The 17358-nt window shown below is 37.2% G+C and overlaps 1 protein-coding gene across 2 annotated transcripts in view; it reads right to left on the bottom strand.

Annotated features, from left to right (window-relative positions):
- The window catches only part of TRAIP (TRAF interacting protein), a 41383-nt gene that overhangs the window by 17098 nt on the left and 6927 nt on the right, over nt 1-17358 (bottom strand). For both annotated transcript variants that reach the window (XM_087955008.1, XM_087955009.1), the window contains exons 5-6: nt 15419-15458; nt 7179-7306 (exon numbers count right to left, since the gene is read on the bottom strand). In XM_087955008.1, coding sequence (XP_087811134.1) covers nt 7179-7306; nt 15419-15458 — 168 coding nt within the window. The remainder of the gene's footprint in view (nt 1-7178; nt 7307-15418; nt 15459-17358) is intronic.

Below are 17358 nucleotides of genomic sequence, written 5' to 3'. Positions count from 1 at the left end.
ACAGGGGCTACAAGTAGACCGGTGGGCTTACTTGCAAATTCAAAATAGATATAGCCAGGACAAGAAATTTTTTGGAATTTATACTAAGGAACAACAAATAGATAAAATTTTATTAGGTTCAGATAAAAAAAAATAACTAAATTTTATAATTATTTACTAGAGATGGAATTAGAAGATGAAGTAGTCAAAGGCAACATGATAGGTTGGAGCAGAAACATAGGACGTAGCATTACATTATTAGAATGGGAAAAGGTTTGGACAAGGAATAATAAAATTACAAGATCAGCAGCATATAAAGAAAATGCCTATAAAATGTTTTATAGATGGCATCTCTCACCCTTGAGAATAGTGAAAATGTCTCCTAACATGAATCCGAATTGCTGGAAATGTAAAAAGAAACAGGGAACATTTTTTCATATGTGGTGATCCTGCACTAAAGCCCAAAGATACTGGCAAAGAATAAAAAAAATGGTTAGAGGAAATAACGGCGGGTCAAATTGAATTAAAACCTGAATTCTTCCTATTGGGGATATTTAATAGACAAATTCCTAAAAATATTAAATATATAATACTGCATATTCTTACTGCAGCCAGAATAACCTTTGCACAGTGTTGGAAACAAGCAGATATTCCAACAGAGGAGATGGTTATATAGAAGATACCAGCCTGTGCAGAGATGGACAAGTTAACCTTAGCACTTAAGGAAAAAGAAACATCAGAATATTATAGAAGCTGGGAATGCTGGTATGATTGGATAGAACAAAAATAGAAAATATATTAGTAAATAACGTTAAATGTAAATCATAATTATATATTCACAATAAGATGTATTTGTAAATGTATCACCAATATTGATAACAAACAAGGAACCATAGACTGTCGATAGTAGAATTGTTAGTTTTTTAATCATTTTCTTTTTTTCTATTTCTTTTTTTTTCTTCTTCCGTGTGTTGTGTTTGTTTGATGTTTTGGTTTTGTAATCAATAAAGTTTGTTTAAAAATTTTATATATATATATATATATATATATATATATATATATATATATATATATATATATATATATATATATATATATATATATATATATATATTTGTTTTCTGAGGTTCTCGCATGGTATTTGTATGTGGATCTTTGGTTATTCGGGTTTTCTCCGCGTAAGATTCAAAGTATCTAGGCAACGTTTCGGCGAGGTCCCACTCGCCATCTTCAGGCTGGTGCTCGGCTTAGTGCCAGTGCAAGCAGTGTGTGACCGGAGCCTGCCATCTCTCTATATATACAAGTGGTGGGGGATGGTGTGCTGGGCTGGTTGGCTGTGCTGCAGCCTCTTGATTGGTTGATGGAGTTGATGTTGGTATAATGGGCTGTGTAATGGCCTTTTGTTGTAGAGATATCCTGGATCTTGTGCTGTCATCTCCTGGGTCGTTAGCCTCTTGTGTTTTAACGGCTTGGGTAATGGGTTGTGTGATGGGCTTGTGAGTTCTTTTGTTGTGGTATCCTGGGTCTTGCGTTGTAATCTCCTGGGTCGTTTGTGTTTTGATATCTTTTCGATTAGCCTCCTGTGTAGTAACAGCTTGGGTAATGGGTTGTGTGATGACCTTGTGAGATTTATTGCTGTGGTATCCTTGGTCTTGTGCTGTGATATCCTGGGTCATTTGCTGTGTTGTGACTTTTTGAGTTCTTGAGGTGTAATTTCTTGAGTTTTCTGATGTGATGTCCTGAGCGGGTGGCTGTGATGTGGCATTTTGGGTTTTTAATATGGCTTTGAGTTTGGGGTCTGGGTCTGTGTTCGTTTGGCCGAGTTCGTGGTCGTGCCACATCTTCATGGTGGGGTCAGTTCACTTCATGTATGGTTCAGAGGAGTTTGAAGTGGGTAGTGATGCAGCTGCAGTGCGGCTTCTGGTCTGTGGTCGTGTCTCATCTTCTGTGTGGGTGTGAGTCTGATTTTACGTGGAAGTGTGGTGGTGGCATCTTGTGTGGCCCTCATGGGTGTGGGTCTGGTGTCATTTATCATGTTGGGTACTCGTCTGTTCATGAGGGCGTTTCCAAATGGCTGGTAAGCGGGAGGTGTCATCTTTTATTCCTTAGCATATATATATATATATATATATATATATATATATATATATATATATATATATATATATATATATATATATATATATATATATATATATATATGCTAAGGGAATCTTGTTTGGAAGATGAGCATAGCTGTAAAATGAAATGAAAACTTACACTATACCAATGACACTAATTTAATAGCCAAAACTGCAAGGGACCTGCAAGTTCTAATAATAAAAGTCAAGGAACATAGACAAAAATGGGACTAACTTTAAGTATAAGGCCCAAATCAATGATAACAGTGCAACAACCTGCCTTGATAACAGTGCAACAACCTGCCTTAGAATAGACAGTAAAGATACAAGTGGCAGATAGCTTTTGCCTCTTAGGATTAACTATCAATAGCAAACAAGTCAGCAATGAAGAAACATGTTGCAGACTAGCACCCAGCAGAATTGAAATGAAGGCCTTGGAGGAGATATCAGATGTTAAATAATTTTATTAAAGTAAGAAGAAAGATTTAACACTAAGGAAAATATAAAAAGTACAAAAAAGAAGTGCAAAGATGTAAGAAAAGAAAAAACATATAAAAGACTCCCCCCAGACAAGTATAAACGTTCAGTAACTTAATTCTTTTTCTAGTATTTTAGTAAAAAAAAAAAAATCCCATCTCTCATCCCTTATCAATAATCAAATTCTGTAATTCAACATAAATCTATTTTGTAATTCAACTTTCACCAAGAATTAAAGCAAAAGAAATATCTTCCCTCTTAATAAACAAACTTTAAAGCATTGACATTCAGTTCTGATTTGAAAAAATCCACTTATAGCTATCAGAAACCATAATATACATATTCTAACTCTGGTCAAATAGTTCGTTTTGTAGTCTTTCCATTTCTTTCTAAAAAGCTTGGCCTTTAATTCTTTCAAGTAATGCCCCAGAAGTTGATTTCATATTATTTTCTTTTTATTTCTTTTCAGGAAAAGCTTCAGTAGTTTAAAATGTCCTTTTGTAAACCCAATATAAAAAAACTTTCCAAATCATTCTTATTTGTATTTGTTTAGTTATTAGCCAGTTTCAAATATGCATCCTTCGTGATATCTTTTTCCATACCTCTGTTTTATCCACCACTTGTTCAGCACTCTCTTAATTCCAAATGGCTGCTGAACGAGTGGCTGAGGACTACCGGCTGCTAGAAACTGACACTGATTTGATGGTTACACAATCAATCAATCAATCAGAGATAAATGTGCCATAATATTTATATCACAGTGTTTCTAATCAAACAAAATATTTTGTTCATTTTTCACAAAAATTGACCATTATTGAAAGCTTGAATTAAACCAAATTTTTAATAATTTTACAGAGGAAAAAATATAGAAATGACTTCCCCTTTCATTAGTACAAGTACAAACATTTTCAGTAACTATATACTTACAATTTTACATTTCTTTATACAGTATCTTGTCATTTTCTCTAGATACAAAAAGAAAAAAAACCCTCTTCTTCCCATATCTTATCTAACATCTTTAAAACTTCATAATTCAATAAATAAAAATATCATTAGTTGTTACCAGAAGAAATATATTATACTTATTCTTTAATTCCTTCAAATAATGTCACACAAATTAAATTCTTATCAGCTTCTTCATCTGTTCTCAGTTTTAATACCGTAGCTCATCACTATATCTAAAAATGCAACAAAAACTCATTTCTCCCCATATCTTACCTTTTAAAGCCTCATGATTCTGTCCTACTCAAGAAAAAACATTAAAAGCTGCTAGGAAAAAGAAACGGAATCATATATATTTTAGCCTTGTACGAATAAGCTAACTTTGTAAGGTTTTCTTTTACTTTTAAGGGTCTTGATGTTTATTCCTTTTAAGTAAAATCTCCAAAGTTGATTTCTTTTTTTCTCTCTCTCTATCTTTTCTTAGGAATTTCTTCATAATATATATTTCTTTTGTAAATCCAAAATAAGAAAATTGTCCATTAAAATGCAGTTTCCATGAACAGGAATAACCTACATACGTTCAGTGCAGTGGGCATTAAAAGAGTTTGCGCTGCTGTCTTTAACAGGAAAAGAATAGCTCAAAATAATTATTTTTTTACAGTTTTGGATTGTTTGAGACAGATTTCAAAAGCCTTTTGAAACTAAATAGGTTTCAAGATGGCTGCGCACATGGATACTGCGGCTAACCACTCCTTTCAGTGTATGGTGTGTATGATTCTGTGTGTGTTTTGGATCCTTTGCTTGATTGAATCCTGTGGGGCATCTATAGTTGGCAAGCCTTGTTACAAATTGGACTGAAATGTGAAAAGGCTATTACGGACAATTTTATACATTCTCATAACATACCGAAGGAGGCAGCTAGGCCCTTGGGGGAGCCATGGATCACTATCCCTGTAGGAAGGAGGAAGAGGCGGAGAAAGAGGAAGAGGAAGAGAGGATGCAATGCTGGGGTTTTCTTTAGGCAGAGTAAGTTTCCACACAAGCCTTCAATTCCAAGTATATTTCTTACCAATGCAAGATCTCAGACTAACAAAATGGATGAATTAAGGCTACAGATTGCAAAGACTAAATTCATCAAGAACTGCTGTGCTTTGCTAATCACAGAAACTTGGCTTCATTCACTCATTCCAGATGCAGCTGTTGAGCTGGAAGGCTACATAGCTCAGAGGCAGGACAGGAGTAGAGATTCTGGCAAGATCAAAGGGAGAGCTTTAAGCCTTTATGTGAACAAAAGCTGGTGTATCAATACAAAGACTGTAGACAGCCACTGCTCCATGGATCTGGCGTATATGACTCTTAAATGTAGACCCATATAACTTCCACGGGAATTCAGCGTGGTTTTGATTACTGCAGTCTATGTCCCACCTGATGCCAATACTACCATAGCTTTGGGATTCTTATATAACATTGTTAGTAATCAGCAGAATAAGTATCCTGATGCTGTGCAGATCACAGCCGGGGACTTTAATCAAGCTGATTTAAAAGAAGTGCTCCCTAAATTCTATCAGCATGTTAAGTGTGCTATTAGACGAGCAAACATATTGGACAAAGTATATACCAACATCAAACATGGCTATGAAGTTATACAATTACCACATTTGGGACAATCAGACCATATGTCACTGCTTTTAGTACCAGCGCACATCCCTCTTAGGAGACGGGCTCTGCCTATAATAAAGACAGTGAAATCTTGGCCAGAAGATGTTTCCCAACAACTTCAGGATTGTTTTGAGAACACAAATTGGGACGTCTTTTACCCCCCTGACCTAGAGGAGCACACTGCAACTGCTCTGTGCTATATCAAACACTGCACAGATACTATCACTGTGGATAAACGTATTAGGATCTATCCCAGTCAGAAACTCTGGGTGACCAAGGAAGTCCAGCGCCTCTTGCGTGACAGGACCAAGGCCTTTAGGTCCAGTGATGGGGCAAGATACAGTGTTGCCAGAGCTAGTCAGAAGAAAGGTATTCGGAAGGCCAAGACTGAGTATAAAATGAAGATTGAGGATAATTTTTATAGCAATAACATGAGGCAGGTGTGGCGAGGATTCAACAAATTACAAACCATCAACCGACCAATGTCATCCCAGCTGAGGGGGATGATTCATTGGCAGAGGAACTGAATCATTTCTTTGCTCGCTTTGAAGTGGAGACATCAGAGACAGATAAAATACAATCACCAGCCAATTGTAGCCCCCATCTCATTGTGGAGGAACAGGAGGTGAGGAGCATTCTGATGGCTGTGGACCCTAGAAAGGCTGCCAGTCCTGACGGTATCTCTGGCCAAGTGCTTAAAGACTATGTTGATCAGTTGGCTGGAGTCTTTACCAGGATCTTCAATCGGTCTTTATCCCAGGCCACTATTCCATCTTGTTTGAAGGCTTCCACCATTGTTCCGCTGCCAAAGAAGTTCCCTATCAATAACCTCAACGATTACAGACCAGTGGCACTCACTCCTATCATCATGAAGTGCTTTGAGAAATTGGTCTACTGGCACATCATTTCTGGTCTTCCACATACCTTTGATAAACACCAGTTTGCATACAGAAAAAAAATAGATCTACAGAGGATGCTATAGCCATCACTCTTCACACTGCTCTGACTCATCTAGAACAGCGGCGGGGGGTGGGGTCTATGGCAGTAGCTCTTTTGAATTCTGCTGTATAGTGCAGTGTTGGTGTAGTGTCGGGGATTTTCGGTTCAATGTGTGAAGGGTGAAGGATGTGTGTTTGTGTTTATTTTCATGGTCATGGACATGATGTGCACTGAAGATGGTGTTTGATTTCGTTGTGTGAGGTGCAATGACAATAAAAGTAAAGTAAGGAAGTAAAGTAAGGAAGAATAGACTAGTTGATTTGATTTCAGAGAAAACTAATTCTCAAATCTCAGAAACACTAGAGTAATTGGTTAGTTATATGCACCAGGCTAAAAAGAAAGTTCTAACCAGCTTCATTTATAGTTCTATATTGCAATTATGGGATTATAAGTTAAATAAAAAGATGTAGAGAAAACCTGAAAAGCCATTTTAAGTTAAACACCTTGGGTATGTTGCAAGAATATTTCAAATTAAATAACAGACTTAATGCTGCAAATACATGCCTAATTAAAGGGGGGAGGTCTTCACTACAATATCAATTGTTCAGGAGACTTACAATATTAAAAAAAGCAAAAGACAATATATTTATTATGAATATATGTATGTTCAAATACAACTTTAAACAAGAATTAGTTGAACACCATCCAATCTTTTAAAGAGCATTCACATAAAAATCTAATGGCAGGAATAAGAACTTATAACCAATCTACATCAGTTGCAGAAAACAATTATGAAAGAAAAATCTCTCACCTAAATGTATCCAACCGTTGAACAATCAAATGATATTCTTAGTTAAGTTTCTCCTTTTAAAAAATCGTCATGTTGGATTTATAGCTCTACTGCGTATCCACTATCAACTTGGCTTCCCATCAATGGAAATCTATTTAAAGAGTTCTCCACTAGAAAGTAGAAAGAGGCATTTTCTTCTTTTCCTATTATTCTTCATTTCTTCAGAATCACTTTTCACTGGACATTAAAGGGGAAGAAAACTTTCAACATACCTTGAGTGTAGAACACAGCATTTCCGTGTCAGAAATAGCTTTCTGGAGTGATTCTATAGTGGCATTACGTAGATCCAGTGTCTCTCTCAATGAATTTACAATACATTGACAATCTCGTTTTTCTTTTTCTGAAACAAAAAATTATAATGGAAGTAAGGGCCCGCCTGAGTTTTATAAATTTCTATATTTAGTGAAGAAATAATTCTTAACACACATACCCGTAGCAAAGATCTAGAATTGAGTGAGAAAGAGAAGGAATTTAGCCAGAGGCAATAGTGTGTGCAACAGAGTACAGAATAACAGAGTTAGAAGGGATCTTGGAGGTCTTCTAGTCCAACGCCTTCTCAAGCAGGAGTCCCTACACCATTGCAGACAAATGGCTGTCCCCTCACTTCTTAAAAACCTCCAGTGATGAAGCACCCACAACTTCTGGAGTCAAGTCATTCCACTGATTAATTGTTCTCACTGAGGAAATTTCTCCTTAATTCTAGGTTGGATCTGTCTTTGCTAAGCTTCCACCTGTTACTTCTTGCCTTGTCCTCCCTCGGGTACTTTAAAGCAGGGGTCGCCAACCTTTTGGACCTCAGGGACCACCAAACTCATAATTTTAATTCCCGCGGACCAGAGACTCTGGGAAAATCCCAAAAAAGTCTGCAGGAAAATCCCCCACCCCGTTTTCCTACTGATTGATTGTTCTTTAGTTGGGATCGCAGGATACCGTCTCCAGCTCCATTCTCAGGGGAAGAGAGAGAGAGAGAGAGAGAGACTTTTGGCTTCAGGCAAGGAAAGCAGCCGAAGTCTTTCTTTCTCTCTCCCAAACTCCACCAGAAATAAGTCTTTGTGAGACTTGTTGCACCAGCGCAGCCTCTTGGAGCAGGATGCCTTGCAGGATCCCAAAAATTCATTTCTGGTGGAGTTTGGGGAAGACAAAGACTTTTGCTGCTTTCCTCGCGTGGTCAGGTGAGGTGCGTGGGGCGCGTGGGGCAAGTTCCCCCCCTCTGCCCTTTCCCCCTCCCCTCACTACCTCATGTTGTTTGCAATGCAAGTGACACAAGACTTGTGTTCCCACGGGCCATGTGGGTAGCACAGCCTTGTGTTCCCGCACAGCCTGAATTAGTTAGTTAGTTTACTTTATTGTCATTGCACCTCATACAACGAAATCAAACATCATCTTCAGTGCACATCATGACCATGAAAATAAACACAAACACACATCCTTCACACTCCACATTAATTGCTTTGGGGGTGACATTTCTCTGCAGACCACCAAAATTTTCTCATGGACCACCAGTGGTCTCCGGCCCACTGGTTGTTGACCATTGCTTTAAAGAACAGGTTGTTCCCCTACTGTCTGTGACAGTGTCTCAAATATTATGTCATCTATTATGTCATCCCCAGTCCTTGTCTTCGTTAGACTAGACATTCTGAGTTCCTGGAAGTGTTTATTGTATGGCTGACCAATCTTTGTTGTTATTCTTTGCATTCTTCCTAGAGTCTCAGAAACCTTTTTGTACTGTGTTGACCAAAACTGCTCCACTAATTTAGTCACTTTGTCAAAGAATGCAATAAAATCACTGCCTTTATCTGGCTCTCCAAAAGCTGCGGGCATATCTATTTTTTTCTGGGAACATTCCTCTGGGAATTGCTTCCTTTTCAACTTTGTTTTTGTATCGTGTGTGTGCAAATATACAAGGAGAGACAATTCCAAAGAAAGAGGGTAGAAAAAGGATGGGCTGACATACTGTGGATGAGATTCAAGCCGAACTCCCCATCTCCTTTTGATTTCGACATCATCCACTATCTTGGATGGAAGGTTGACTCAGCCTTCCATCCTTCTGAGGTGGGTAAAATGAAGACCCAGATTGTTGGAGGCAATATGCTGACTCTGTAAAAACTGCTTAGAAAGGGCTGTAAAGCACTATAAATCAAGACTTCTGGTTTGGGCTTCTTCAGCAACGGACCGAAATTGCGATTGTGTGCAGTTTTGATCCGTGCTCGCCACTGGAGCATCCCGAGCCGCCCGGATTCGGGGCTGAAGCCACCCTGTAGAGGTGGTGAAAAAGGGGGAGCTGTCAGCGGGGTTGAGGAGAGCCGCATCTCTCCTCCTTGGCTGGCCATTACTCCCTTTCCCAAAGGCGGTTGCGGCGGTGGTCAGAAATGGCCACCTCAAAGAAGAACCCGACTGGACAAGATTGTACAGGAGGAAGTTTAAAGAAGAAAGTTTGACGGACCAGGTTGAATGGAGAACATCTATTTAAGGTACCTGGAACCTGAATTTTAAAGACTAATACTATTCCTAAAAAAGATTTTAAGCGGCGAAAGAGAAAGGGAAAGGAAACGGAATTGGCTTTTTTTCCTCTCACATTGACAGTTTGAATTGACTTGGAACGTTAAGAAGAAGAGATTTGAATAAAAAATTGATACTAATCCACTTTGACATTAATAGGCTATTTCTAGCTGAAAATAAAGTGTCAAAGGGATAAAGATTCTTGGATAATTTAAAAATTTTCTTTAAAAAAAGAAAGAAAGCAGCGGAGGGAAAAAGGAAACAAGAGGGTGGATTCTGGAAAATGGAGGAGACCACCTGGAACTTTAAAAAAATCGATAGTGGAATTTTAACAAGGCTTGCAAGAGATACATTGTAGCTGAAACTTTGTTACAAGTTAGCAAAGCCCCTGGAAGGAGAAAGTAAGGAAAGAAGCAAGAAACAGTTTTGGATTATTGGATGATTCCTGGAACTTTGGATGGAGGATCCTAATGAAACAAAATAAAAGCAATTGGGGTTTAAAAAATTTTAAAATGGCATCACTCCTTGAAGAATTAAGAATGAGACTTAAAGAACAAAAAGAAGAAAGCACAAGAGGGAAGAAGATCTTTTGGCTTCATATTTCAATTTTTAGAAATGGAGATCTTGAACTATGAAAAACAACAAATGTTGGCAGAACAAGAAGGGTGGGACAACGAAGAAGCCATCTTTAATGACCAAGCAATTTTAAGCGGGGTAAAAAAGGGAAAGGGGGGGGAAAGGGAGTTAAAAACTTAAGCATTGAAGCAACAACAACAACAAAAAAAGAGTAATTTGAAAAGTAATCATAACATCAGGAAGAAGCAGAAGGGAGGATCACTGAAGGGAGAATCAGATAGAAAAGGGAATAAAAAGGGGAGGGAGAAGAAGAGAGGGAAGAGGGAAACGAAAAGAAGCTACAAAGGACAGAAACAGGATATAGAGGTACAGGAAAAGCGTACAAGAATTAAAGGTATAAACCTATTTAAAAGACACAGAGACAATGGTTAAAATTTAATTTAAGGAGAGGATTCTGCAAGGGTGCATGGGATACCATTGTTATATTAGAAATAGAAAAGGGTTAGAAAATATGTTAGATGATTAAACTGATAGAAAAAATTTCTATTGATGTGTAGTGGAATATTTGTTTGTAAAGAGAATAAGGCTCTCAATGATTTAAAAAGAAAGTTTTAAAAAATCTGAAAAGAAACATGGAAGATTTTTATCAGTTGACAAGATGAACTTGAATAAGAATAATAACTCTATTGATTACTGTTAATAACTATTGTTTGGTTTTTTATTTAAAGACAGTAATAAGTAAAATATGAAATATAGATGATTAAAGTGAAAGACAACTGATATTACGAGGTAATGTTTGTTAAAAGAAATAGAAATGTAAAAGATTGTTAGTAATATTAATGGCAGAGCTGTACTTGAATAGAATAATTATTCCATTTACTGTTGTTATACGTATATACACAGATATATATACTTTTTTCTTTTAAGTATTTAGTGTGTATTTTTAAGGGAATGTACCAAGCAGAATTCAAATGAAAATAGGTATGTGTTATAAAATAGAGTTTAGAAAATGAATGTTAACTGTAAAGGTGTAATTGAAATTTTTAAACAAGATTTGAAAAAAGATACAAAGGTGTTACACTCCAGTCTAGTAATTACAGGGGAAATTTTTTTTAATGAGAAAAGATAATATGAAATTGTAAACAGGACAGACAAAAGTATAAAAACATTGATTAGAAAGATTTTAAAAATTAGAAAAAGATATGAAATTGAATTAAGAAAGGAATGAGATAATTTAAAATAAGGCTATAGGAAGTAAAGAAAGGGAGAAGCTATTGAAAAAACTGCGAAAATAGTTATAAGATATGGATTAGAATGTATAAGATAAATATGTATTGAGTTTATGTCTGTATGGAGAAGTGATAACCCGGGGGCACACTGTTCTCAAAAAAGATATTTTATTTGTATTTGTATGTTTTGTGAAAACTTAAATAAAACTTTTATTATTAAAAAAAGTACTATAAAGTGGTATATAAGTCTAAGTGCTATTGCTATCTCATCCAGGTCCGATTACAATCTTTTACAGTCCCCAAGGACTTTTCTTGTACATTAATGATTCTCCATTCTGTTCTAAAAATTGTTTGGATATTTGTCAAAGCCATTGTATCAATAGCACTTGATACAAAGTGCTAAAAATAATCCTTGTTAAAAACTTCACCAGATTTCAAAGCCTCTTTTATACCACTTCAGAGCTTGTTCAGTGGGCTGAGGCAATACACACACTACGCTCCTTTTTCTTCAGGATCAGAATGTACTCCAGCACAGCCTTGCTTGAATCCCTGAAATCCATGAACTAACAGTTACACAATGATATAATGATGAAGTTTTGAAGACCAATTGTAGAAGTATTATATTTTGTTTTCTCAATGAGGATTCTCATAGATTGATATATATTGAGAAAAAGTACAGTGAAACAAGAGGGCAGGGCTGTTATACTGAACTATTACACTGCTATCATGTCATTCACTTTCATTACAGTTTGTGCTTTGGGGTGAGGAAAACAAAACTCCTGGCCCATTTTATATAGTTGTAAATATTATTATTCTTTAAGGTGTCATGAGAGACAAATGTTACACTCAAGGAAGGAAGATCAATGAAACTGTCTCACTCTCATAGGTAAAGGTAGAAACACCTGCAGATGAACTTAATTCCTGGTGACTACAGTTTTCTTGGAGTATGGAAATGGTTTGCCCTTGTCTTTTGGGGGGATGTTTATTATCTGTCCCTGGTATTCATAATGATATTCTGCTTAGCTCCCAACTTAAAGACTGTTAGTTTCAACCACCAGTGAGAGCCTCAATCATTATTTTCAAAAAATATTGCCCCAAAATGCTTCTGATGCAACGTATAAGTGATTTTAGAAATCTACAAGTCAGCAAAGTATTCTGATACGTATTATTTCAATTGCTACAGTCTCAATATAAAAAGGTAAATTGGATAAAGTAACATTATTGAGTCCTGAATTGTTGTGGTCAAAACCTGGATAACTTAAAGCAATCATTAAATTACTTTGAAGATACAATGTAATTTGTATCTGTATTCTCCCATTCCTCTCTTCCAGTTAGGAAATCAGACAGACAATACTGAGAAAATTTACTGTATATAAACTTATACAAGCATACAGACTAGCGCACCATATTAACTGAAAGGATGGTAAAGCAACCTGTGTATCTCATCTACTTTCTTGACAAACACATAATTTTACACAAATGCTTACAAACAAAAAACAAGTACTCACTTCGAATACTGTTCATATTCAGTCCCCTCACTGAGTCAATCAGCAGAATCCAAAACATACGTACTACATCGAAACGGTCCATCACTTGTGCCACATGCAGAGTCAGCCAGCAAAAATTCAAATTCGACCATGCATTTTTTTCCTTACACTTGGATTCATACTGCATCTTATGGTGCTTTCCATTGGTACTCATGCCTTGTAAGGTTTTTTTTCAAAACAAAATTCGCTGGTCAAATTAAAATTCCCTCAAATGAGTTCAGGATTGGAGAGAACAAGGGAGGCGGCAGAAAGCACAAGCCTGCAAAATGGCAGGGAGGTGCTGCAAGTAATGACTGTCCTCTTTCTCATCCTTTCAGTCTGAATTACAGTACACAATTGTGTTGGCCAAAACCTGACTCACCTAAAGCAACCAGATCACTTTGAAGATGCAACGTAATTTTACTAGCAGGCAAACAATAAAGCAGCATCTACTGGGCACCCCGGCAAAGCATTAGCACTTTGCTGGGCAACCCTGATCAAATGCAGAACCAGAGCTTATATACTCTTGGCGTCGTAGATTGCAAAGGCAAGGCAACCAAAAAGGCAGACCTAGTGGAAATTACTGTAAAGCATGACCTCAGAGTGTTTTTGGATAATCTGTCTGGGTGATCATAATAAGGTCACCCAGACAGATTATCCCAGAACACTCTCTTCCTACTAGTTCAGCATGCCAGCAATACCAAAGTATGTCTGAGATATAGTCAATGAATATAAATAATTTCATTTAGTGGGCCATAGGCTCCTACTGATTCGTCTCCCTTTCACTGCTCAGGATCAATTAGTGAATGCAGGAGATGGGGGGGAGGTGTCAATTTTACCGTCACGATACATATATGGGACAGAAAATAATCCAGTAAGAATCAATGTTTGAGAAACAATGACTTTTCCCGGCTGCTCTTATAAAACTTTCTCTTTTATTGTATTCTGATATTTTAAGACTTTTGTCTTTCAAATTAAATGACGTTTTCTTCACTCTTTATGACTCATAACCATCTATAGAAAATAATAAAAAAGATCATATTCTTAAAATTGTGGAAATTGAAGGGAATGAATAATTACCCACAGAACATCCTCTTCCCTTCATAAGTTTATTTTTCAGTTCTATAAGCCAAGCCTATAATGTTTCTATTGCACAACTCTGGACATTTAGCATAAATACAGTATTTCCCAAAATAATTATGAAGATTTGGACTGTTTGGATGTTCATCAAACTCAATTTTATCATGTAAAATCTATGGCTAAACAAGATTTGGCCCATAATCAACTAGTGGTTCATATTTGTTTATTTATTTATTTATGGATGGTATGGCTAAATATGGTGGTTAATGGCATTTTGTTTATTGCCAACAGAAGGAAATATAGGTAAGCTCAGAGTTGAACTGTGGAGTCTCTTTCAGAGCTTGGTTGACTGCTTTCAGATGTTTCATTACTCAAGTAGGTAACATGTTCAATCCTAGAAGGGCCTGGGATTTGCCTTCTGTTTATATCCAGTAGTTTGGCTGTCAGCATTAGCGGGAGTATTATTTTCTCCCTGGTAGTTCCTGGATAGGCTATTGTTTAGTGTTTGACTATGAAATCCCTGCCTAGTGTTTTTGGATTTTTTGGTGTGCACCCATGAACACCAGTTAGGAATCAGAAGACATCATAAAAACTCCTTAATTTCACAACAGATGGACAGACTTAACTACAGTTTCAACTGGAAAGGAAGTAAGCATCCTAGACCAAGCTAAATCCCAAAACACCAGGGGATTCCTGGAAGCTTGGCCCTCATACAATCAACAGGCACATAGAGAGAAACAACATTTATACACCATTCAAGAGACAATAAAAAAGCTAAAAAGAAAACAAAAAGACCAGAACAGCTCCTCACTAGCAATCAACACCAAGCAGGGATTAGCAGCAGGAGTAACACTACACAAACAATCAAGCAGTAAACAACAGCTTAATCAAATAACTATAGGTAGTCCTCAACTTATGACAACTGAGCCCAGAAATTCTGTCGCTAAGTCTGTTTAGTCCCATTTTACACCCTTTCTTGCCACAGTTGTTGTAAACCACTGCAGTTGTTAAGTTAGTAACATGATTAAGTGAATCTGGCTTCCCCATTGATTTTGCTTGTCAGATCAGAAAAGGTGATCACATGACCCCGGGATACTGTAACTCTCTAAATATGAGTCAGTTGCCAAGCATCAAAATTTTGATCAAATGACCATGGGAAAGCTACAATGGGGATAAGGGTGAAAAGTGGTTGTCAGTCATTTTTTTCAGTGTAGTTGTAAGTTTGAACAGTTGCAAAACAAACTGTTGTACGTCTAGGATTACTTGTACCAATACAAACACAGGGCAAACCCTATTCCCTTCTAGCACTGAAGATGCTACACGATAGAAAACAAAATGTCTGCAAGAAAACTGCTCAGCACCAAATAGTCTACATTCCACTCTTAATCATGTGTGGGCAGAAGAAATGTCATTCCTCAAATTTGGAGGTAGAAGAAATTTTATACAGATGTGTAAAAAGACTAGGTCTAGGACAACACCATAACAACAATTAGGTCCTCAACTTACATTTTAGTGTCTCAGGCCACTCATTTTTCAACTTACCTTTCATGGATAGCTGAGCTTTCACCCGATCTAGTTCATTCTGAAACACAAAATCAAATCAGGTTAAAGAATGGAGTCCAAGACATCATCACAACTTTAAAAAAAATGTATGTATAGGTAATGTATGTTAAGGTCAGGCAGGCTCTGTCTGAGCATGTGTGATGTGTTCACTGTTGTTCATTTTCTGAACGTTATATAATTCATGTTGTTATTTGTCTGATCACTTATAATGGTCAGTTAATCAGCTTATGGTTACTAATTTATTATCACAAATCAACTGACTGATGCAGGGAAAGCAGAAGAGCCTCCATGGATCACAGTTTTGACAATCACTACTTTAGAACTACAGGAATGCTAAAAAAAAGATCTTGAAGAATTAATACCAGAAAAATTATCATCTTATTACCGTATTTTTCAGAGTATAAGACACCCCGGAGTATAAGACGCATCTAGCTTTTGGGGAGGAAAAGAAGAAAAAAAAATCTGCCTCTGCCTCCTAGCACCCATCTGGTATTCATCTGGCCTGTTCAGCGCTGCCACGGCCTGTTCACCACAGCCCGTTTCGCTGCTGTCCATTCGCTGTAGCCATTTGCCACGGCCCGTTCGCCACTGCCCATTCGCCGTTGCCACTGCAACCTATTCACCACGGCCCGTTTGCCGCGGCCCATTCATTGCCGCAGCAGCCCATTCTAGAACAGCAGATTAACCCCTCTCCCCACCGCAATATTCGCTGTATAAGACACAGAGACATTTCCACCCACTTGTATAGTGCTTCAGATCCAAAGCAAAAAATAAAAAAAAAACTTGAGAGTGGATGTGAGCATAAACACTACACCTATCAGTGCGTCTGTAAAACAGACACATTTTTATTCAAAGGTGTTTATATTAAGCACTCTTTTATCTTCCTATCTGAAGTGCTGCACATCCACATTTAACTGTTTTCTTACAATAACTATTTCAAAAACTGCAAATTATTTCCTTTTCTTAAGTTTATAGCAACTTGAATATTTCATAATTGCTTCTCTCAATGTATAGGTTTTCCTCAATCAAAATGATGCAAGGCAGTAAACAATACCTTAAATATCTTTAAATAAATAAGACCAAATATAGCAATAATAGTGCACTGGGAAATACACAAAAATCAAACAGCCACCATTCAAGCAGTTCACAGATTGCCTTGATCCAGGGAAAGGCAACTTTCTATTGCTTTCTTAAAGGTCAGCAAAGTTGGGGCCAATGGAGCTCAGGAAGAATGCTATCCCAGAAGCCAGGAGCAATAACAGAGAAGCATCTCTCTAGAGTTTCACAAAATGACATTATTTTGTAGGTTGGACTTGGATCATACCTTCTCTTATGAGATTAGTAGGCAAGATTGAAAATATCTAGTTCCTGATCCATGAACAATCACTTTGAGTTATAACTAGTAGTTCACTAGTTTCCAGTGAAATTGTGAAGTACAGGCATAGAAAAATACATTCTAGGTCCCTTATACTATGCATAGCAACAGTTCAAATGGGAGGCAACTATAGCATGAATGACTGAGAATAACCTGTTGGCCAAGGAAAGGGTCTAATCCAAACATAATGGATCTATAGATCTATGCAAAAACCACTCCGGATAGATTTGCCACTTTTTCAGTGAGTGCCATGAGCCCATGTGGACCCTCAAAGTAAACATGAATGCCGCCTGGAGAAAAGTAATCCTATCAAGAATTAAAAATGAGAAATTCCTGAATATGGCCAATCCGTCAGTCTTGCCAGGGTTGAACCTGTTCTTTTCCATTGAGACCCTAAAAGCTTCCAGATACTACGACAGTGTCTCAACAGCTTCATTTGGTCAGCTGGAATATACAACTGTGCCTCATCAGCATACTTATGAAACTTATTTCCATGCCATTGGATGACCTGGCCCATAATTCTCATTTGATGTTAATTAAGAGA

This window comes from Notechis scutatus, chromosome 2 (genome assembly GCF_049901735.1).
Source record: "Notechis scutatus isolate UNSWTSFEM ecotype Mainland chromosome 2, rNotScu1.2, whole genome shotgun sequence".
NCBI classification, from domain to species: Eukaryota; Metazoa; Chordata; class Lepidosauria; order Squamata; family Elapidae; genus Notechis; species Notechis scutatus.
This window is presented reverse-complemented; position numbering and strand designations above follow the sequence as displayed.